General features: G+C 39.1%; 1 protein-coding gene across 4 annotated transcripts in view; it reads left to right on the top strand.

The window, feature by feature from the left end:
- The window catches only part of TPD52L1 (TPD52 like 1), a 140,018-nt gene that overhangs the window by 14,007 nt on the left and 103,974 nt on the right, over positions 1-22,037 (top strand). For all 4 annotated transcript variants that reach the window (XM_064649608.1, XM_064649606.1, XM_064649607.1 and 1 more), the window contains exon 2: positions 17,184-17,417. In XM_064649608.1, coding sequence (XP_064505678.1) covers positions 17,184-17,417 — 234 coding nt within the window. The remainder of the gene's footprint in view (positions 1-17,183; positions 17,418-22,037) is intronic.

Raw genomic sequence — 22,037 nt, 5'->3', positions numbered from 1 at the left:
AGGAATAAGGCAGATGAAATTAAGTAAATGGCTGGCTGATAAGTATTTCGAGTGGGTTATAAAACGTTTGTTTATGGCAGGAAGTTGAGCTTCTTCAAAAGGTATATGCTTATCTAGTGAGTGCTTATCTAGTGTAAAGATCCTGGAGAATGACCTGTTCTCACCAGCTTCCAACTTTTGCTGAATTTCTTCTTCCCTTTCTTGGATAGGCTTCCTTTCCACTGTCAGGAGCTTTCTGAAATGCTGTTTCCGTTCCATAGTGATCCTTTTGCATACAGTTTTCATAGTAGTGCTCTGAAAGGGTTTGTAGAATTGAAGACTAACTTGGTCACTTTATAGATTGTTCATCAATGCTATTAAAGTGAAAATTACTCAGTGGACTTTTCTTATTTCTGTTGTGTTGTTAGAATGTTTGTCTTATTTTTCTGCCTAACAATGTATAATTGACAAGGAGAGAAAGACTTCCTTGCATGAGGATCTTTGTAATTAGATGTCATGTCCTTTTGTCTGTCAGACTGCTTTTGGGCAAGTAGTAGATTTCTCTGAGAGCTGTACATGCTTTGCACTGCTCATACCACTCTGAACCTACATGACACATCAGTTACAGCTGGTTTAAGCAGTTTCTTGCTATCCTGTATGCACCTCTAAAGATTCACAGCAATGAATTTGCCGCACTATGTTTTTTCTTGACCCTTACTGCAGGGTCATGGGAAGTGTTGTTATATGTGGCTTGGAGAAGTTCTGGGCTAGCCTGTGTTCCTGTGCTACTCAGCTGGGATTTCAGCTTCCTGGTTTTGAAGGTACAGCTCTATACCTCTGTGCTTCTGTTATACAGATATTTTTGGTTGTGAAGTGGAACAGCTGTGAAATTTGGAAGTATAACAGGTAACAGTTATCTTCCTGTTGCACTGATTGTTACAAAAAGTTTTTTGAAAACTACTCCCTCTTTGAAGTAGCAGAAGGAATTGATTTTTTTTTTCTCTATTTTCTTACCTTTCAAGCTCTATAAGTAAGGAGAAGAGGATGGATTAACCATGAGATTAAGACTGCATTTATCTGATTTTCCTTCCATCTTTCTCTTTGAACAGAATTTGGTTGGGGGTGGGAGAGCATTGGGAAAAAAGAGCTAGTCTTTCTGAAGCAGTAGAGTTGCTATGCAGAGCATTTTGCAGGTGACAGCTTTGTGTGGTGGCTCAGGGGACAGGTTTGCTCAATTGCAGCTTTAACGTTTCAGTTCAATGTGTATAGTGTGCTGGATGTAATAAGAGGTGTTTTGATACCATGTGGGTGTTCAAATGCTCGTGCAGGAAGTGACTAATACGGCTGGGCAGGTAGGGCTGCACTAATGAGACCAGAAGGAAAATGGGCTTTATTTATAACAGAGCAGCTGTCGCTACCCAACGTAGAGAACACATCACACACAATCCATATCTTGGATTGTACAACACATATATTAGTTGTGCTAATACTTCAGGATGCAAACTCAAGCAAACAAGAAATTGCTCATAGATTTTTTTTTTATTTTTTTTAAATAAACTGGAAAAATACAGAACTATAGGAGAGCTTGACTGTCCTATAGTGACCACGTGGAAAAACCTTGGAATCACATCTACTTGTAACTCCAGTTCAAACTACCTTAAAAACCAAATTTGTCTCAACTTTTTGGGGAGAGTGTGGTGCACTTTGGTATGGTTTCATCTGAAACTAGTTGCAAACTTGTGAAATTCTAAAAATTTTTTTTTCACAGAAACTTCAAATTTGGGGAAGTGGTACATAATTGTTGAAATTTCCTTGAGCCTGTAAATATTGTATCATATTACACTAATTACTGCAACAATACAAATACTTGTGATGATAATTAAACCCTCATACTGAAGTTAAATTACAGGTCATATAATGAAAGGGGAAAATTTTGCATAGCTTCCTTTCTCCTTTTATGTTCCCTTTTGGATTTCTATGTTTGGACTCTTGCTGTTACTTCCTCTCTGAGTTTGCATACCTCAGACATTATAAAGCTCTGGGAATGTAGGCAGAATTGCAATCTTCCCATCTTAGTGGTGGTTAAGTGAAAGTCCTAGTCTATTCATGTGGACCTTTCCCTCCACTTTTTTTTGTTGTTTTTTGTTCCACTTTTCTGCTTATGTCTCTTGAACGGTTTCTGCGGTTGGTTTTCTTTTCTCAACTGCACTTGAATTTATGGCTTAATGGGTTTTACTTTCCAAGGGTCTCTTAAAAGTACTTCTTTTGTGTGGTAGTCAGTACAGCATGTATGCAGTTTGTCTGTCTCACATAGGATGAGAAATGTTGGGTTCACATCCTAAGATATTTGTCTGCTGTCACAGCTAAGCAGGAAAATCATGCGAAGTCCCGTGTGAATTCAGCAAGTGTATTTTTTCTTTACTAGAAGTGTCTTCCATGTATCACAGTTACAATTTGTTGTCTGCTGTTAAAATAAAGTAGTCCTAACCCAGATTTCTAGATTTGCTTGGTTTCTTCCAAATAGAAATGTTCCATCCCAATTGAATCTGTGGGCAAAATCCTAGCAAACAGTTTGGAGAACTCTAAGGGTAAACTTTGGAGAAACCCACTTACTTGGTTGCTTCTGTCAGTGTATTAAAAACCAACCAAACAGGAAAAAAAACCTCCAACAAATCACATTTAGATTATTTCACTAAAAATCTTTAGTGTTTCAATGATTGAGTGGGAAACTCAACATTACAGGATGTCTATCTTTGTATTTACAAGTGCTGTACACAGGTAATGCAAATGTTTAACTGCAGTTTTTCATCAGTATCATCTGCCAATTTTTTCATTGGGTAGCTTAACTCTCTAATCATTCTGACAGTATCAAGGTATCCCAGTCTTGTGGGGCTTAAGCAAGATTCACTTTTTGTCCATCCAGGCAATTTTAGACCCCTGTAATATGCTATAGTTGATCCTGGAGTAGGGTGGCACTGTTTTGGTGTGTGTACCTGTTCCTTTCTTGCTGTCCATTAGGGAGTGGGTGAACCAAAATGCAGCAAGAACAGCATGATGGAGGTGGCAAAGGAATTAAATTGAATGGGTCAGGGCGCCTTGTTTCTAGGTGCTGTGCCATGGCATGGGCACTGAAGGGAGTCTGCCGATGGCCATCCCTTAAGGCTTCTGATGTGGGGGATGAAGGCTAACCAGCTGGCTTAGTGAAGAATAAGAACAACACGGTGTGAGAAGGCCTGTCAGAGAGGTACAAGAAGAGATGGGGGGAACAGAGGCTGCAGGGGAAGGGAGGGGAGAGGCAGGGTGCCTGCAGGCTGAAGCTGAGGCTGCAGGGCTCTGCTTGCTCTCTCCGTTTGCTCTGCCTAGGATGAGATCTCTTCTGGCACATATCTCTCCAGCAGCTGATCAGCATAAAGTAACTGCCTAGTGTGCTAGTAATTATTCCCTTAGTTCAGGGGTTAGGTTTTTCCTCTATATGTGACGCTCAACTTACAGCGTAGCTGACAAGGTACATAGAAGCTAATACTCTCCTGTAGAACTCGTTTTGAAGAGTAGGATTATTACAACTTTGATGAGTCTAGGAGCAATGGGATGAGAGAGAATAGTGTAATAGTTGAGTAGGAGAACTGCATTGTTGAGAGTTTTTTCCTGGTAGTATTAGAGCCTTTCAAGGTCATCCTAGCCATATCCCTGGGGACTTCTCACAGATGACCACTTATTGCAATGACTCGGTTTGTGAGCTCACCCTTGGCACTCAAAGTTGCTAGGAGCTATGCTTTGAGATAAATCAAGCTGATGTTGGGCAAAATACGTTCTTGTTTGCAAGATGTTCATATTCTATAATGAGAAATTAATAACTTTCTTTAGAGGTTTGGTGTGCAGAAATAGCTGAGGAGGCATATTAAAAATAGCTTTTATGATCTCTGTTTTATCATTCTTCCTGTGGTGAAAGACTTACTAGCCTGTTCTTCCTTACTGATTACAGTTTTGCAAGTGAGAAATCAAGTGAAACTCTAATTTGCAGTTAGTTTTAAGCATAATCGTTTGTACTTTAGAAACTTAGCACTCAAAATGTGTAACTATATGGAAATTACCACTGGTGTGGAGTTTCATATTTTTTTCCTAATTTTAATAATGTATACTGCTTTTATGATTTATATAATTTTGTCAGACTTCCTCATATGTAATAAGTTGTTCATTGTGCAAAACTAGCACAATTCTGCATATGAAAGCATGAGATGTAAGTGGTCATTTGGGGAAATCATTAATCTGTGTAAAGACTCGGGCACTTTTCTATTTTACTTGAACTATATGTAAGTCTTCAGTCATATAATTCTTAGAATACTTACCTGTTTAGTAAAATACTTTAATGTATTTCAGTAGAGGCTGAAAGTAGACTCCAAAGACCTCTTTATTAAACATGGCTGTATAATTACGATACCTTATGCACAGGAATACAGCAAATAATTTTGCCTTTAATAAAAGCTATTTCATTAAATGTAAGTTATTTAATAAAATGTTCTTAAACTTGCCCTTGATAATTGCAGATTTAAGTATAAACATCCTTTAGCTTTTTCACATTTGTCATTTTTACCTGAGGGACCCAGTTTTAAAGGATTATATTTTCATGGAATCATAGAATGGTTTGGGTTGGAAGGGACCTTAAAGATCATCTAGTTCCAACCCTCCTGCCATAGTCAGAGATTCCACCCACTACATCAGGTTGCCTGGGGCACCATCCGACCTTACTGTAAATACTTCCAGGGATGGGGCATCCACAATTTCTCTGAGCAGCCTGTTCCAGAACCTCGCCACACCATTGATATGTGAATAGAAATTTTAACAGATTTATTTAGTTACTTTTTTCTTGCTGTTTGGGTGAATTACCCTGCTCTCAATTGAATATTAATCTTTCATATGTTTTTTCAGTATTTCAACTATGTCATCTTCAATTTACGTAGGGAATATATACAGTTTGTGAGGGAGGAAAGTCGTTTTTGTCATGAAAGCTGTTGATCCTCTCTTTTTGGTCTTGCAAAATCTGGATTTGGAGACATGTTCAAAAACTCTGATACCTAGTGGTAGGGCAAAACTGCTTCTTTAAATATTCAGTGTGGTAACCCAGTTTCTGGAGCCCTAGAAAAGTTTTAATGCTGGCAGAAGGGAAGTATCAGGGTATCTAACAACCTGTTCATCACTTTTCAAACCCTTATAGTCAGTAATCCTTAATTATTTTGGTTTTGGTTTTTTTACAGGGAGTGGCATTGAGACAAATTTGAATTAATTTTGTTTGTATATAGGTAGGCAGTATCTACAGAAATGAAAAGTAGTGGTTTTCTTCTGATTGTAAGCAGTTTTTCCTTCCATAACCATTTTTTAGTTGGAGTCTCTGGAAATGATACCTTTACTCTTGGAACAGAACAATGAAACGTATTTAGTAAAAATTTTTTGCAGTGTATGTCAAGTCAAGGAGGTGTCCTGTTCATAGTATGTCTTTTTAATAATCATTGTTCTTATAGTCAGCTGCTTCAGTGTTCCGTAGCATATGTGACAGTTGTTGGTAGAGTTCCTCTCTGCTTCTTGGTCTGAAGTTGCTGAGGATACCTACTAGCTGTTTCATTAGAAGTAATGCATTTCTTCATCTTAAAAAGCCTACTTCTTAACAATTTCTTTTGTTTTAGCTTCACAGATAAGACTCCTGTATCCTTCAGGGAGACAGCTGAGAGGAGAGCAGCAATTATACCAACAGAAGTGGGAAGTGTGAAGGCCGTCTGAAGGGCTATGGGGTGGGTGTGAGGGCAGATGCCTGGTTCAGACGTGAAGCTCAGTGAAGGATTTATATGCATGCTGCTGAGCATTTTAAGTACTTGAACAAAATGAGGAAATATAGATGAGTATTCATAAACCTAATAATCACCTAGCTGTGCCAAAATACAGGCTGTTTTCTGAAGAACATAAATTTTCGCACTTGTGCAGAAAACGCTGCTGCTTAGACTCACATGGAGGGAGTGATCAAATGCAGCCCTCCAATCCTATAGTTGCCATTAACTGTTTTTACTGAGGAGCCGCTTAACATATTTCAAGCCTGTAGCTTCCTAAAGCTTCCTAAAGTTAACACAAGATGTGCTTGGTATGTGATCTGAAGGTGTAGATTGACATGACAGGTAAGATGACTGGTGGCCAGCTACCTCTACAAGAGTCTCTCCTTGGTCGTGTGTTTCCCACTTTTCTCTTGTGTTGCAAACTAGTGATCATGTGTCACAGGGAGAATTAATTCAGCTGCTTCCCCTATTGGAAAACTAATTTAAAAACACTTCAGTCTCCTGTGTTAACCAGCTGAAACTTCTCTCGTTACATCCCTGTGATTTGCTCTCTAAAGCAGAGGGGAAGAATGGAAAGCTATATTGACTTCTTTCATACATTTTTAGCCATTAGTCAGGGTGCAGTCTCAGGTAATGTCAGTCTTGGCTGACTGTGACCTGATGGAGTGGCTAAAGCATCTGAGACCAGGGCAGGGATACCTAGACCAGCTGGTATGTGAGAGATGTGGCTGTACCTGCACCCCAAACCTTTCAGGTCCATGTAGGCGTTTGATGACATAACTGGAAATCTTGAGTTAAACTCTGACGCAGGGGAAGCCTGGCATACCATCCAGAAAGAGAAGTCTGTGTGGATAGAACTCTTCTTTTTCATTTCTGTTTCAGGCCAGTCTTTCTAACCAGCTGAAAAGTATGGCTTCAGAGATCTGAATTCAGTAATGACAAATTACATTCACCTTTCTCTCCATGTCTGTACAGTGTTTGGGACTGTTGTTATTCTCCAAGTAATTAAAAACATGAGGCAGGGAAAGGAAGCCTTATTTTACCTTGTGTTTTGTTGTTTTTTTTTTCTCCTACATGCAAGTATTTCCACAGCCTTATCTGATCACAACAGTATTTCTGCAATAATGAAATCTTTTCCTCACTGTTAACACTGAAATTTTAGCCAGGAGTCTAACCTGGGGCATTTTGAATTATTCTACCTCAGTTCATTTTTGCCTCACCACAAAAGCTGTCAGAGTACAACACTACAGCTTTGTCAATTCCATATCAACATTTGAAATAGTAAAAGGCTTGTTGTAAAGATCATATTATGTTGTTATACTTTTTTTTTAAACACAGATTTATGCCTATAGAGAGCATTGCTTTGTTTTGTCTTTTGTAAAGAGAATTCGTAACAAATGGGAATTCATAATTTCTTCTCTTGTGGAAGACCTGAGGTGAAAATGAGTATTTTAACAGCCTAGTCAGCTGATAATACTGCCTTTAGGAATTTACTTACTGCCTTTAGGAATGAACTTACTTTATATTTTCTCTGCTTCAGGTGAAAGTGGGAAGTGGAATATATTGGTCTGAACATGGTTTGTTTTTCCTGGTATATAATGCGTATTGTGTGCTTCCCCCCTTGTTTTGCTGTTTCTGGTGATTTTGTAATGTTGTAAAGATTCTAGCTGCTTTTGACAGACAAAGCCTGCAGAAACCAATACACAAATTCTCCGTTAATCAAGGTGAAGTTCCAGCTTCAGGTGTGACCCAATTCTGGCAGACTCTTGGGTGGACTGACCTGGCACAGTAATAACCCCCAAATTACAGCCAGAATTTGATCAGCAGGAGAATTAACTCTGATAGTTTGGCTGTTAAATGTGCTGTTTAGAAATTATCATGTGCTAGATGAATGCAGATCCCTACTGGATTAGATCACTTGTGAGGCATAGTTGTCCTTTCAACTTTCGTAAGGGGATTTTTTTCTTCTTTGCCATAGTTTTCTGGTGAGGTATCTTGGGTAACAGTGTAATTGTTTGGTGATGGGTAATTTGATCCCAGCTGGGGTGTCACTTTTGCTTTCACTTCTGCTTTTCCAAGTATGGATCAGAACCACTGTTTAAGCTTTTGCCTCAGCTCTCTGGAGAAGGCTGTGCTGTTTGCACTTCTTTATCATGTATACTTGCTCCCTGTTATGGCTGTATACATCATTTTATTAAATGTGTATTGAAATGTGGTTTTAACTTAACAATGCGCTATAAGAAATAACTTCATAAAGTCATGTGAAATTGGAGCTATAGCACAGTATCTGCGGTTTGTCTGAATGATGATGTGTGGGAACCAGCTTGAAAGTCTGTTCTGCATTAGCCTTTCCCAGGTCTATCCCAGAAAATGGGTCAGCATGCACATCTGTCGCTTAAGCTGTGTAAAAGTTACCAGTTTCTTTCACTTTGTGGTAGCTTTAATAGCACAGCTGCTTTATTTGTTCGTGGATAGGTACTGGTCTGATGAGACGGTAAGAAGGCAGAACAAAATAACTATTTATAGCTATTTTGTAACAACGTGATTGCATGAACAAATTTCTTTAAGTTACCTTGTTTGTAAGGGGAGACAAGTGATGGTATTTTAACCTCATGTATTCCACCTTGAATCTTAGAAATAAGATACTCCTGACAATCACCTGCCAGTTAAAAAGTACTTTTCAGCCATTATTCTGCTTCTGCTTGTACATATGCAACTCTGCTGTCCCTATATTAAATTTATCAAGTAAAGAGGGCACAAATTGGTTTCATGTCTGATAGTCAAGAATGAAAATATTGATTATTGAATACATGTGCAAGAAAACTCACGACCTCAGACCTGGCAGAGATGTGGAAACTAAACAGTTGTAGGTATCTTTCTGAAGGAAAAGCAGGACAGTTTAGGAATGGCTGTAAGATGCCTGTCCTTTTTTTTGTGGGCCAGGGTATGTAGATGATCAGGTTGGGCAAGAGAATAGTTGAAACATTTATGTTAAAAGTTCTTGCTATTTTTAAGTAATCACCCACATACATGCCAACTCTGTTAGGTTTTGAAGCTCCCTTGTGGGATGGTGTAGTGAGATAGGTGGGAGCATATTTCTCCTCTCCTACCTTCTTTGCTTGATTAAGAGAGCTTTATTTTATGCTAAGCACCACTTTCTGTTGGAAGAATATTAAGCATCATGAAGTGTTTCTATAAGTACAACAATAAAACGTAGCAGCAGCCATTGCAGGAGAAGCCAAAGGTCAATTAAATACTGCTGATGATACCAACTGGTCTTATCTGTATTAGAGGCTCAGTAATACAGATTAGTGAACAGATTGTGCAAATATGCAGTGGTTTGGGCCCTATTTTAATTGAAAGGGGAACACTGCTTGGCAAATGGGAGTTCAGGAGCCTATTCCAGCTCTCTTGCCTGGTGGGGAACCTTCCTACTAAATACTAGAAGAATGAGCTATTGATCTCCTTTTTTAACATAAATAGTTATTGGATAAATTGTCACTGTTGATAGATTTTGCTTGTCTGCACCTGAAGACCAAAGTGATGTTTCTCAGTGAAGATTGAGACCACAATTTTTCACTCTTCTGTAACAGTTTAACATGAAATGGTTTGAGTTGGAGGGAACGTTAAAGATCATTTAGCTCAAACTACCCTACTGTCTGTAGGATGCCACCTACTAAACCAGGTTGCCCAGGGCTCCATCCAAGCTGGTCTTGAGGACTTCCACAGCTTTTCTGGACAACCTGTGCTAGTGTCTCACCACCCTCACAATAAAATATTTCCTCCTAACATCTAATCTAAACCTACCCTCTTTCAGTTTGGAGCCATTACCCCTTGTCCTGTCATTCCATGCCCTTTGTAAAAAGTCCCTCTCCAGCTCTCTTGTAGGCCCTCTTTAGGTACTGGAAAGCTGCTGTAAGGTGTCCCTGGAGCCTTCTCTTCTCCAGGCAAAACAACCTCAACTTCCTCAGCCTGTCTTCTTGGTGCTCCAGCCCTTTGATCATCATCTTATGGGTGATAACTTTTTGTCTGTCTTTAAGAAACGCATGGGAAAGGTTTTGATTGTGATACTAATTATTGTTAATATTTAACAGTATTATTCCTTTGAAATTGATCTGAATTTGGGTTAGTCTAGTCTAAACTCGATGGAAGATGGAGTTTGTTGGATTTCCTGTTGTAAGCAAAACAAGGAAAAAGCTATGTGCCTTTTTAAGCATTGGTCCTGTAAGAGAGCATCATATAAATAAAAATTACCTGCTCAGGTAACTGAGCATACTTTGGTTTAATCTCTTTAATGGGAAAGGGAGAATAGTATGTTGTTTTGGGGAGTAGTTTGGTTTTTTGTTTGTTTTTTCTAATTTAGTTTTTCTGAGGTAGTGTATTTAAATGTATTACAGTAAACATGTTGTGACTTTTCTGCTTTTGTGAGGTCAGGCATGCTGAAAGCAAGGGTTGCTGCCCAGTGGAAGGCTCCCATGCTGCCTAGTCAGTGACTGCTGCTTCACCCATGTCCCATCCTGTTCGACCTGTTCCCTCCTTGCCTTCCTAGGGTGTCAGCATGTGCTCTTGCAGTTTGTCTTTGCCATGACAGAGCACTCAGACTATCAGGATGGACCCAGATTAGGTAACAAATTGAGAAATAGGTGGCACTTTCTACGTGTCTTGTGCTGGCTGTAGGAGAACAGACTGTCCTCTGAATTTAAGGGTGAAAATTAAAGAATTAATGGATTGCTTTTTCTTATTTTACAAGAGTCAACTGTGCAAGTTGGCTTGTTCTGGTTGTTTTTTGGCTGTGATGTTTTCATTCTGATGCTGAAAGTCCAACAAACTATTACAAAGAAGGTCTTGCTTTTTTGCTACTTGTATTTCCTAGTGCTACTGTGACACTTCGAGCAGGGTTTGCTCCTGAGATGCTCCAAGTTATTGAAGCATATCATGATATGTGGATGGTTTTCTGGCCCTTGCTTCCTTTCTGTAATCCTTTCCTGCACCTGCTCAATTTTAGTGGGGTCTTTTGGTCTCATTCCTAGGCAGGAGCAGTTGCCTCTGTTTTCCTACCCAAAAAGGGTGGGTATCTGGTTTAGTCTGCTCTCCTCAAAGCTCTTCTGTCTTGAGCATCTTTGTATCTTTTAGTGAAAGTGAATGTGTCTTCTAAGGCATAGAAAAAATACCATACCCATACTTAGCTAGCGTTGCTAATATGCACACCTGGTCAAAATCAGAAAGCTTTTGTGGTTTTCCTTCTTCCCCTTAATGAAGGGATTGGGTCAGATTCCTCCAAGGCTTGCAGCTTCTGCCATGCTTCCTCACAGGTTACCTTCCTCTGCTGGGATTTCCCCCTCCCTTTGCCCCCACACACCACAAGAAAAGAGATAAAAGATTGCTTTATCTTACACTCTTCAGGGCTCCCAGAGGTTGTGAAAGCTTTCTGCCAGTCGATCTCTGTCTGACTCTGGCATGCCTCTTTGCCAGAGAGTGACCCAGCTCAATAGACAGCCATCTAGGTGTACCAGCCCTGGTGATTTACAGCCATGGGACTAAGCATTACCTCTGCTGTGGGTTATTGAAGATGCCAAAACACTAGGGCAGAAAGCACATAACCTCCATACATGCTGATGACATGCACTAGGTTTGATGAGTAGTGGCAGGCAGATACATGATTTAATGCAGTGCAGTTTTTCTACATGCGTTACTGAGGTAAAATTGTTTGCTTTTTTAATTTATTCAGTGAAGTAACAGGAGATGAAAAGGCAAAAAGGCAGAGCTCTGCAGGTTGATAATTGTTTATATCTTGCAAAGGAGAATTACAGTAATAATTAGTTTTTCTACGAGTAATTTTCTATAAACCTCATCCCTATATGAACATAAGTAAAATCTGTGAACAGATTGATTGATATCAAAACCATATGAGCAGGTAATACCTAATCCTATGGAAGAAAAAGAAAAGGAGTAGAGCTTCATGTCACCATGTCTTCAAATGAAAAAGCAAACTAAGAGATTTTTAAGAAAAAAGTTTGCCTGAGTTAAGTGTGTTCTGAAAAATATCTTGCTAGTTTATCATCACTGTTTTTAGAGAGTCCTAGATGTGACGGTGGAGGGAAAAAGAGGTTTGCATGGGAAATGGACACCATGATTTGGAGTTTTGCTCCAGGCGGCTGAGGCCAGTTTTGCCTCTTAAGGTTTTGGGTTGTTTCTGGGGCTAAAGCTGCTCAAACCTTTGATGTGCTAGTGGTGGTTGAATTGCAGTTATATATGTGGGGATTCCCTACCTGCTTCTTGCTTTAGAGTGCCTTTCTCCTGGAGGATGAGATCTTAAGAGTTCTTCAAAGGCCCTGAGACTTCTTTTTGTGTCTTTTTTAGTGTTGACAGTGTGATAATGAATGCAGAGCTCATTAAAAACAAATTATTGTCAAAACTAGAAGAGATGGTGTCTGCTCAAGTCTGCTCAGTGTTAGAGCCTAATTGACTCTCTCTGAATGTCACATGGATCAGAAACCATCATGTCATTGTCATGGCTTCATCCAGATGTGTAGTACTTGTGAAAAGAGAACAAAGACTACTTACAGGACATGTGAAGGGGAACAACCTTGATGGATCCTTTCAAGGTAGTTTGATGTGAGCTTGTGACACAACAGGAATTTTTTTTAGCGAAAGTCTCTGGTTCAACTTTTATTAATATTAAATGACCATTTTAAATACAACTCAAATACACTATTTTGAACTCCTCCTGGATCCTTTTGAGGTCAGTGATACATGCCCAATAAAGCTAGCAAAGCCCTTCCCCCTTCCCTTCTGAGGAGAGGAGTGATGATTCTTAGCTGGAGTGAGGTTACAGGTGATGATTGTCAGAGAAGATGGTGGAGCAAGTTAATGAGAAAGGGATTCAGAAAGTAATTTATTGTAAATCTGCTGAGAAATTAATTAAATTTAATTAAAGGGGGAAAAATCAAGGATCCAGACTGATGAAGTTAATACTCAAACCACAAACATGGCCACAGAACCATAACCTTAAAGGCAGGTGTAAAATGTGTAGTAAAAGTTTGTATATTCTTTGGTTGGCACTTCTTGAATCACGTCTACTTGGATTTCATTTGGTTAGCACCTACCACTGTGGAGTCCTGAACCGTGGTAAGTCCTTCAAGTACTTTCCATGAATTTATTTTTTTTTTTTTTTAAGAAAATAAATTCAAAATTACACACTTCCCAAACCTACAAGAAAAATAATTCTTCACTGATTTGGAACTTATCAACAAAAGTGAAAGATATTTCCAGTGAACTAGAAAGGAATAGGACTTTGCTTATAAATAAAGGGAATTTTAATTCAGTTGGTTTTTTTACCAGTAGAACATGAAAGTCTTGTAGACTGTGTTGTCCCTTTACTTGCATTTGTGCATTTCCAAAAAATATTTTTGTATGCATAATTTCCTTGGTAATTTACAGGGTATAATAATAATGTATATATTATTTGTATAATTATATATATATTATATTTGTATAATTTGGGTATAATTTGGTGTACTGGTAGACATTAAATTTCTCTACAGAAGTGCATATGACATAGAGCAATATTCACTTTCAGCATTAGTAGGTAAGAAGAGCAATTTAGCATATACATATACTCTGAACTAAGAGTAGAGTTTCAGTTAGAAAATATTTGTTTGTATGTGTCTATTTTAAAGTAGAATGGCCCCTTCTTTAAGGAATATAGCTGTAATACAGCTAACCAAGTACACCCTGCAAAAGTTACTTTACGTCCAGCTCGAGCCAGGCTAAATGACAGGTATAAATCAGTGCTTCTCCAGTCTGGTTTGAACTTTGCTTACTGTGTAGCTAACAAAGATTTCCTTTAAAAGAAAGCTCAGGAGGTGGAAATAATTTTCTGACTTCAACTATCATGCCACCTGGTACTGTTTTCTGTTGCTGGTGTTGCTGCTTTTTGGGGCACTAAGTGTATCGGTGTAGAGTCTGTGTATGTATCCTGTCCCTGTTCCTCCCTGTCAGGGCTCCCCCCCTTCACCCCTAACTGCCCAAAAAACAGCTTTAAAAGAAAAGAAAAGAATTGGCAGAGAGAGGTACATACTGCTCTCTTGATAGTTTAAACATTACCTTTCTGTAGGATGAGATGTGCTAGAGCCTGCTTTCTCCTTATGAATTGTAACCAGAGCTAGCCCCTGCTGAAATGCTTTACAGAAGCTCAGCTGAGCATAAGAGCTGGATGCAGCCTGGCGTTTAGCACCGAACTGCAGCTTAACTGCTTTTAGACATGTGAGTCCTTCCTCATGCTGTGAAAATACACTATGCTATTGTGTACATTGAGAGTTCTGAGGTCCTTAATACACAGTGGTATTCTTAAAACTTGAGGATTTGACATTGTGAGAAGCAGATATTGAGGGGATAAGGCTCTTCAAAACAAAAAGAAAATGAAGGAAAATAAAAAAAAAAAAGATATTTTTACTCATAAGAGATCTTTTGTTTTGTTTTTTCTTTCTCATTCTGTAGCACCTCCTGAGTCTGTGGCAGCAGGTAGCCTAATAGGCTATCTCTAAAGCTGTACTGCCATCAATTGCTGATGCTAGTGCACAAAGATGGACTCTTACGGTAGGACAAAGCTCCATTGAAGTTACTGCTAATAAGCTCTGTTCACTTCAGTCCCATTCAAAGCACGGGAAAAGGATCAATCTCTGCCAAACTTGAAAAGCTGAAACTATTAGAAGTTAAAAATTATTTGTTTCAAATGGGTGTAAAACAGATTTTCAAGATAAACACTGAAACCACACATGACTTTTACCACATATATTAATCGTATTCTGTGTGGGCATCAAATACACAAAGTGTTGAGCTTTGTATTCCTTCACTTTTATAAATGCAGGTTTTCTCCAACTAGCATTTAATATAAGCAATGTTTAAGTACCAGCTTCGATGTCAGATACAATGCACATTCTCATTATGAAGTAGCTTAGTTTACTCTTAGAAAAAGGATGTACCTCTTTTAATATCTCCCTAATGCTTAAAAAAACCCGAAAAACAAAAACAAAACAAAAAACCACAACAACAACAAAAAAACCCACAACAACAACAAAAAAAACCAACCAACCAAAAAAAAACCACCAAAGCCATGAAGCAGTTGTAGGTGGAATTATTTTGATTATTTGGTTTTAAAGTGTTGTACCTATATTTCTCTAAAAAAAACGTATACTAATCCTAGTGCAATGGCTTTTTATATTTCTGTAGCAAATTGTTTTCTTAGTTTATTGTGTTTGAGTGCTATAGTGCTGCATTGATTGTCATCTGCTTTTTAAGTACAGCTTCATGATGTACAGGGTCATTCTTCCAAGAAGAGTCTCTCTTGTGGTGCCATATGCTTGATTTCAATTTTTAAATGCTGCTACAGTTGAATTAGTATCCTACAGGTACAAAATGTGGACATTCCCCAGTATGCAATTAGTGTAGTTTTGGGGATTTCTTATGTTTGTTTTTTTTTTTTTTTCATACCTTTGAGTACATCCTCCTTCTCTACTTAAACTTGTCCATGTAAAAGCCAAACTGACTCTAGCCTTCTTTGGATGTGGCTGAGCTCTGCTCACTTTTTAGAGCTGAAAATGAAATTTAAGGAAGTTCCTTCCTAAGAGTGGGTGTATTGCTGGGAGAGCTGTCTCTCCATACTGCAGACAGATCTGCCTCCATTCTGACCTGCCTGCACCCTGAGTGGAGGGTGCTCAGGGCATCATGGCAGCAATGGCTGGCTGAGGTGTTCTCCACCATTCTCTGGTCTGAGACTGTTGCCACCATGCACACTCTGCTTTTCTTTATCTAACATATACCTAATCTCTTTTTTCTCTGTAGTTTTAGCTACATTGCTGAGAGAATAGAGGCAGTGCAACAGGGATTTTTTTGAAATCAGTATGAAACTTGGGTTTGATACCATGGTGTTATGACTCTTCTAATCCTCTGGCTCCTGACTAAATTATCATTCAGCTGCTGAGGCAGCAATGACAGTGTTGTGTTGCTTTTCAGGGTTTTTCTGTCCTTTAGCTTAAATACTTCATTAATAGCGTCTTTGTGTCTTCTGGTACCACTGTGCAGCAGCAAGATCTGTGTCCAAATTTGAGGTGTTCCCATTTTATTTAGAGTGTTGTTTGGCAGGTTCCTCTAATGGAGCATTAGACTGCTAAAGAATAAGCAGTCTAGGGAAATCAAACTTGCCAACCTTGAAACACTAATTCCTGGAAAGATGTGCTGGTTGCACTCATTTTTCTCTGCATGGAGATATTCAGTGATGAAGGAGTTGGCTAGTGGTCAGCTCCACTTGTACAGTCAAAACTCACTCACTCAAGATTACTTGGGACAGACACAAACATGTTCTAGCTGGGTCCTTGCAGACTCTCAAGATCCAGCAGGGTTCATTAACTTTGGCTCACTGCCAAGCAAATGCAACTCTTGTGTGCCCAGACCAAGTAGGATCTGCTGTTTTGGCATGGAGTCCAAGCTGTTAAAGCCTGCCAAGCATGAAGGGTGCAGATCTGGGTCCAGTGTGCTTCTTGGATCCAGGAGCTCTGGAAACACATTGCGGATATCTGACCATATGGATCAGCTTGGGACCATCAGGGCTTATTAGATCAACAAAAGTTTCTGCCCTGTTAACCTCAAGCTTATTTCTGTGCCTGGTTTTAGTTCAGTTTTTATTGTTTTCTTTTATGTTGTTTTTTTTGTTGTTCTTGGTTGGGGTGGGGTGGAGGTGCGTGTTTTAAAACTGACTCTGAGGTCTGGGGAAATTTATTAGCTTGGTCAGCCTCAGGCTCAGCTAAAAGTTTCTGTACTTGCAGTATGGCATGTAAGGAGCTTCTTGGAAACAGACTGCACAGGCACTGAGCGTGCTCAGCAGGAACCAGCTCAGGGCTAGCACTGAGTTAGAGCTGCTAGACTCTGATCTTAAATTGACTTTTAATTCCTCTATGCTTTAATTCCCAGCTCATTTTGCAGTGAAACAGTATCCACTGCCTGCTTTCTCACAGCCTATATGAGCCATGATATTGGAGCTCTGACCATTACACCCAAAGTACGGAGGCCTGGATGGACTCTGCCAATTAGGACTTGTGTTTTGGTTTTGTGGCGTGTGTAGCCATGGTATGTACTAGTTAGACTGTATGTTTAATACCTGCCAATGTCATAAGGGTAATTAGCTTTCCTGTTTAGATTCGAAAATACTCTCTAGAAAAATTGCAGTGTGCTTGATGTAAGTCAAAATAATTTTAAGAAAATATGCTTGATAGTCTGTGGACTGTTACAGTACTTGAAATTATTTTTGCTCACAGAATTCACGAATACTTGCTTAACTTTTCCAGGCAAAAGGTCATACAGCTCTTACGGGTTTTCTTTCATATGCAGGTGCAGCTGGGACAAGTGGATATAAAATGCCCTATCACAGAGTGCAGCGAACACCTGGATGAAACAACTGTCCTCTATAACCTGCCCCATGATGACATCATCAAGTATAAATATTTCCTGGAACTCAGCCGCATTGACTCCAGCACCAAGCCATGTCCTCAGTGCAAGCACTTTACAACCTTCCGGAGGAGAGGCCACATTCCTACCCCTGCCAAATTGGAGAACAAATACAAAGTGAGCATGCTTGCTAGGGCTGTGGGTTAGATGGCACTGCAAAAGTAGAACAGCATTTGGTGGGCATTAAATGAGCTTTTTTTGCTTCAGTGGAGCTGTGTGCAAGCTGTGATTAGAAATATGAATCTGTAGTATGTTGTTGATTAACTACTTACTTGGCTTCAAATAGTTCAAGTACTTAAACTTCAGCCCTTTTTTTTTTTTTTTTTTGGCAGAGAGTGTAATTTTGTCCTGACATACGTTGTAATTTAAAGAGTGTTTTCTCTCGACATGCGAACAATATGGTCACAGTCAGAAGAGACTAGGGAAAGGGAACTTAGCACTACAACCAGTAATTCTAGACCCACTACCCTTAAGTTTTCCCTGAAACTCTGGGTAAATGAATTCTGGTCATTTATGCTATTAGGCAGTTGGCTTTGCTCCTTCCTTAGTAATAGAGCTGTTGTCCATCCTGCTTCTTGGTTTTGATTTCTTCACTCTCTTACCAGACATAATACATTACTGTAGCCTCATCACTCACAATGCAAAAACTTGAGAAATAGGAGGGGAAAAACCCACTTCTACAGCATTTCTTTTCATAGAAGATTTGCTTATACTGTGATTTAAATCAAAGATAAAAAGCAAGAGTTTAGAAGAAGCTTTGTGCTGCTGAAGGTCCATCTAAGTTCCAGAAGATGACGTTTCTGTCTGCAGCATCATGTTCTGTGTTAGTTTTCCATCCGGTTATTAGATTTGATGTGGTTAATTTCATGATTGTGCTGGCCTTTCCTGGACAAACCAGTTTCCTCAGTAGGAGTTTAGATGACTGTTTAGATAGCTCTAATTACACAACATAAGATTCAGCCCAGTATGAAGATTAAAAGGTAGAAGGTTGTGTATTCATTGGAGTTGAAAAGTTGGTAAAGCTAATTCTGAGTTATGAGCTATTTATGTATATCTGTGCAAGGCATGAATTACATGCCACAATCACAATGTCTGTTGGGCTCAATGTTTTCAGATTTTTGGTGTCTTACATTGAGATGGAAAAATTTGAAACTGCAGGTAAAATTCCTTCCGCTCACAAGCCATTCTCCTTCATCCATCTGCTTCATCATCACCACACATGAGATGTAGTCCAGGGTAGATCAGAGCAGGTAAGGCTTCTGCAGCCACCTCCCTTAAGGTGTCAGGAGCTGTTACTGTCTCACAAGTGTGGGTCATAGGTGATGCAGCTGTTGTATCATGAGCATGCCAGATCTGAGAATATTCCTCAAGGCATAACCAGTGCTCTTTTATGAGTCAAAATGCTACAGTTAAAATGTTCCTACGACTTCCCTACAAACTACAATCAGAAGGAATGGGTGACTGTGCATAGTACAAGCCAGCAGCAGTTCACTGGTCCTGCAGTGATTCATTATGTGTAGCTCTGATCTGCAGAGCTTAAGTCTCCTGGGAACAGACTCGGGCAAAATGTGTCCTTTGAGCTGAGCTCAGGTGTTGTGTGCAAGAATGTCTAATTGATGCTAGTCAGAAATATAATTAGGAAAGTGCTAGCAACAGTATGGATGATCATGGGCCACAAGGCATCAGCCTACTCCCTGAACATCTACTGTTTTCTGGTATACACACAGTTTTAGTGATTTATTTTAAGCTTAGCACAAAGTGAAGTTTTGCTGCAGGGAGAAGGCTTAGAAAGAAGACAATATCAGAAATTGAGTATATGTGAGTAATTCCATACACACATAGCTGTGGACTGATATTATCTTGGTTTTCTTAGGTTCTCACGTGATTGCTTGTGTGCATCCTCTCTGTGTCCTGAATGACAGGCTTTTTGGAGTTAAAAGCTCATTTTCTTTTGCTTATAGTGTTAGGAGATGTCTGACTGGAGGCTCGTGAGCCTCACATATTCACGTACGAGCAATATAAACAACAATTTCACCAGATGAATTCTGCACCAGCGCTGGAAGTGCTGGCTTCAAGAGAAGCCATGTGGGGAACATCTATGCACAAGCCTACTAGTAATATCACAGCACATGAGTGCTCAGTGCCAGTATACTCACTCTTATACACTGCAACAGGAAAGCACTCTAAAATCCAAGAGTTGTTTGAACAGATACTTTAAAAATGTTATTAATGCCATTTCTAAAAGCTGATACAGTATTTAAAATTACAAATAACATCAAAATTTAAAGAGGCAGCGAAGTAGCAAAGTTATAAATTAATTTTCCTTACTATAGGTGGTTTATGTCAGCTAAATTGATCTAGGCCCTGCAGTTCAATTGGCTGAGATTTAAGTCTTTGTATGCTAAACCTAGAAAGTCAGTATGTTGAGGGAGAAGGAGGGGAAGAAAAGGGGAACTTGCTATCCAAACCTTTCTTCTACCATTAATGCCACTTAGGACAGTAGTCCCACAGCGGTGGGAATACTTAATTTTCTGTATCAAGTATTTGTATCAAAAATGGATCCAGCTTTGAGTAAGGAAATACCCCTGTCCCCACCCATATGACCTAAATTGGGAATGCAAGACTTGATAGTAGACAAGACCCTAATAAAGCTCTGATCAAAGCTGTTATGACAAAGTGCAAAGGAAATAGGCAAAAATTGAAAAATTGCTGGTTAAGTTCCTGTGTGTGGAACAGATAAGAGTTTCACAAGAGTAAGATGACTTGTTCTGTGTGGGGTTTGGGGATTCCCCCCCCCCCCCCAGTCCTGGCTTTCAGCTGTTGTTTTAATGTTAGTTCTTTAACCTGGCACCTTCCATGGAGAAGCAATACTTGATTCTTGGACTCTTATTTCTGCTTTATCAATCTCTAGGTTCATAATGAAGTTTTCTAGTTTACTTCAGTCAAGAGATACACGTCACATAAAAGGAGGACTTGAGTGTTTGGCTTTGCAAGTGCAAATGTGTTTTCAATGCAGTTGTTAGATAAACTATCTTTTGTTTTAACTGCTGAAGAATTTCTGAAACTCTTTGCTCTTGAACTAGCAGGAATCCATACCAGCAGAGATGCTGTGATAGAGCTGATCTGCATTATTTATACCAAGTAGTTCCTCACTTTTTGGATAAGATTTTAACCTTTAAGTCACAGATACCTTCGTGGCTGTTTATCACTTCAACCTGCCTTGAGCCTCAACTGCTGTGGATATGGTGATTTTGCCATGCTTTCCATCTTTCCTCTTAGCTGTTCATTCCTGCCAGCCTGCTTTTGCTCATGTTGATGTTTTGGTGTCACACTGGGAACTGGATCAAAGATCAGCCCTAATGGGACACAACCTTTGTTTGTTTTGTTGTTGCTTCATTTTCAGCTGCTACAAGAAAGAGGTTGGGTTAGTGATGAGGAGAAGGAAGCTGTTTGGGCCGGAGCCCATATTTATTTTCAAATAAAGTGACAGTAGCTGTAGCTAGAGACTGTAATTCGTGTGATCAGTTAGTTGCATAATTAATTTGACCATCCTATTATATAGCTAGTGTTCCATCACCAGCAGAAAATCCCACTAAGCTTTTTGCACCTTGAGGTTCTCAGAATATTTTTCCTGTGCAGTCAGTTTTGCTATCATCATGTCACATTAATCAGTGTTTTGTGTTGAAATTATTTATCAATTTTGAAAGGTCTTTTCCTGATAAGTGAGGAAACTGATAAATAAAATAGTTTGCAGTAAAAAGGCTAGCTAAGAAAATGAAAAATGTTAGCTTCAAAGGTCAGTGTTTCAGAAAGCTGAGAACTAAGAGTTGTGTAAGGTTTTCTATTTCAAGGAGACTGACCTCTAGTATAGACTGACCTCCAGGCATAGAGGTTTGTGTATATATCCATCCTCTCAATTCTAATCTATGGAAATGGAAACCATAAAATAAATGGAAAAATGTTTGTGTGAGGAAAAACATATTTGAAAAAACGCTGGGTTAATGTTTTGGGCTTTTGTAGGTATAGTTTCTCTGCTTTGCTGGACTATATTTTACTGGTTTAAATCATATGTAGGTAGCACTTCTGTGCCCTTGTTACGATGGTTTCGTGCACTAATACTGAAGCATAAAGCAAATCATATTTGACTTTCAGAACAGCAGAGAAAGAGTGGAATAAGAATATGAAAGACTGCAGTATTTCTGCAGTCTTTGTGTTTCTGTTTCTTAAGCATGTTGGTGTCACACTGCATCCAAGTTTGAATGGGTTTAGGAGTTTGTTTTGTGATCACTAGTTCCAAGAAAAATAAGGTTCGTAAGTACTTACATCGTTTTCTTTGCCTGCTTAGTGTATGCTCAGCATTGAACCATGGAGAAGGGAAGTGGCCCATTCAAAATATAAAAACAATTTACTAGTTCAGTTTTGAGGAAGGTGCTGTCAGGGTGGCAGGTGGAAGAGGAAACTGGTAATGAAACACAGTTCTCACTAGTTCAGTTAGTTAGGGCCATTTGTGGTAAAAAATGTTATTTCAAGTTCATACAGTTATAGCCTCATCTTGTATTTCAGTATTTTCTAATTAATGTATTTGGAAACAGGTGATGTCAGTATGTGTGTAAGTTTAAATATATATCCTAGTGGCTGCTCTATTACTTTCACTTATGTAGCTGCTATAATAGAAAGATAGAACCTGCAATTAATTTGTGTCAGATTTTCACCAAAAACCAAACCAAAACTGAACTC

This window comes from Pseudopipra pipra, chromosome 3 (genome assembly GCF_036250125.1).
Source record: "Pseudopipra pipra isolate bDixPip1 chromosome 3, bDixPip1.hap1, whole genome shotgun sequence".
Lineage (NCBI taxonomy): Eukaryota > Metazoa > Chordata > Aves > Passeriformes > Pipridae > Pseudopipra > Pseudopipra pipra.
This window is presented reverse-complemented; position numbering and strand designations above follow the sequence as displayed.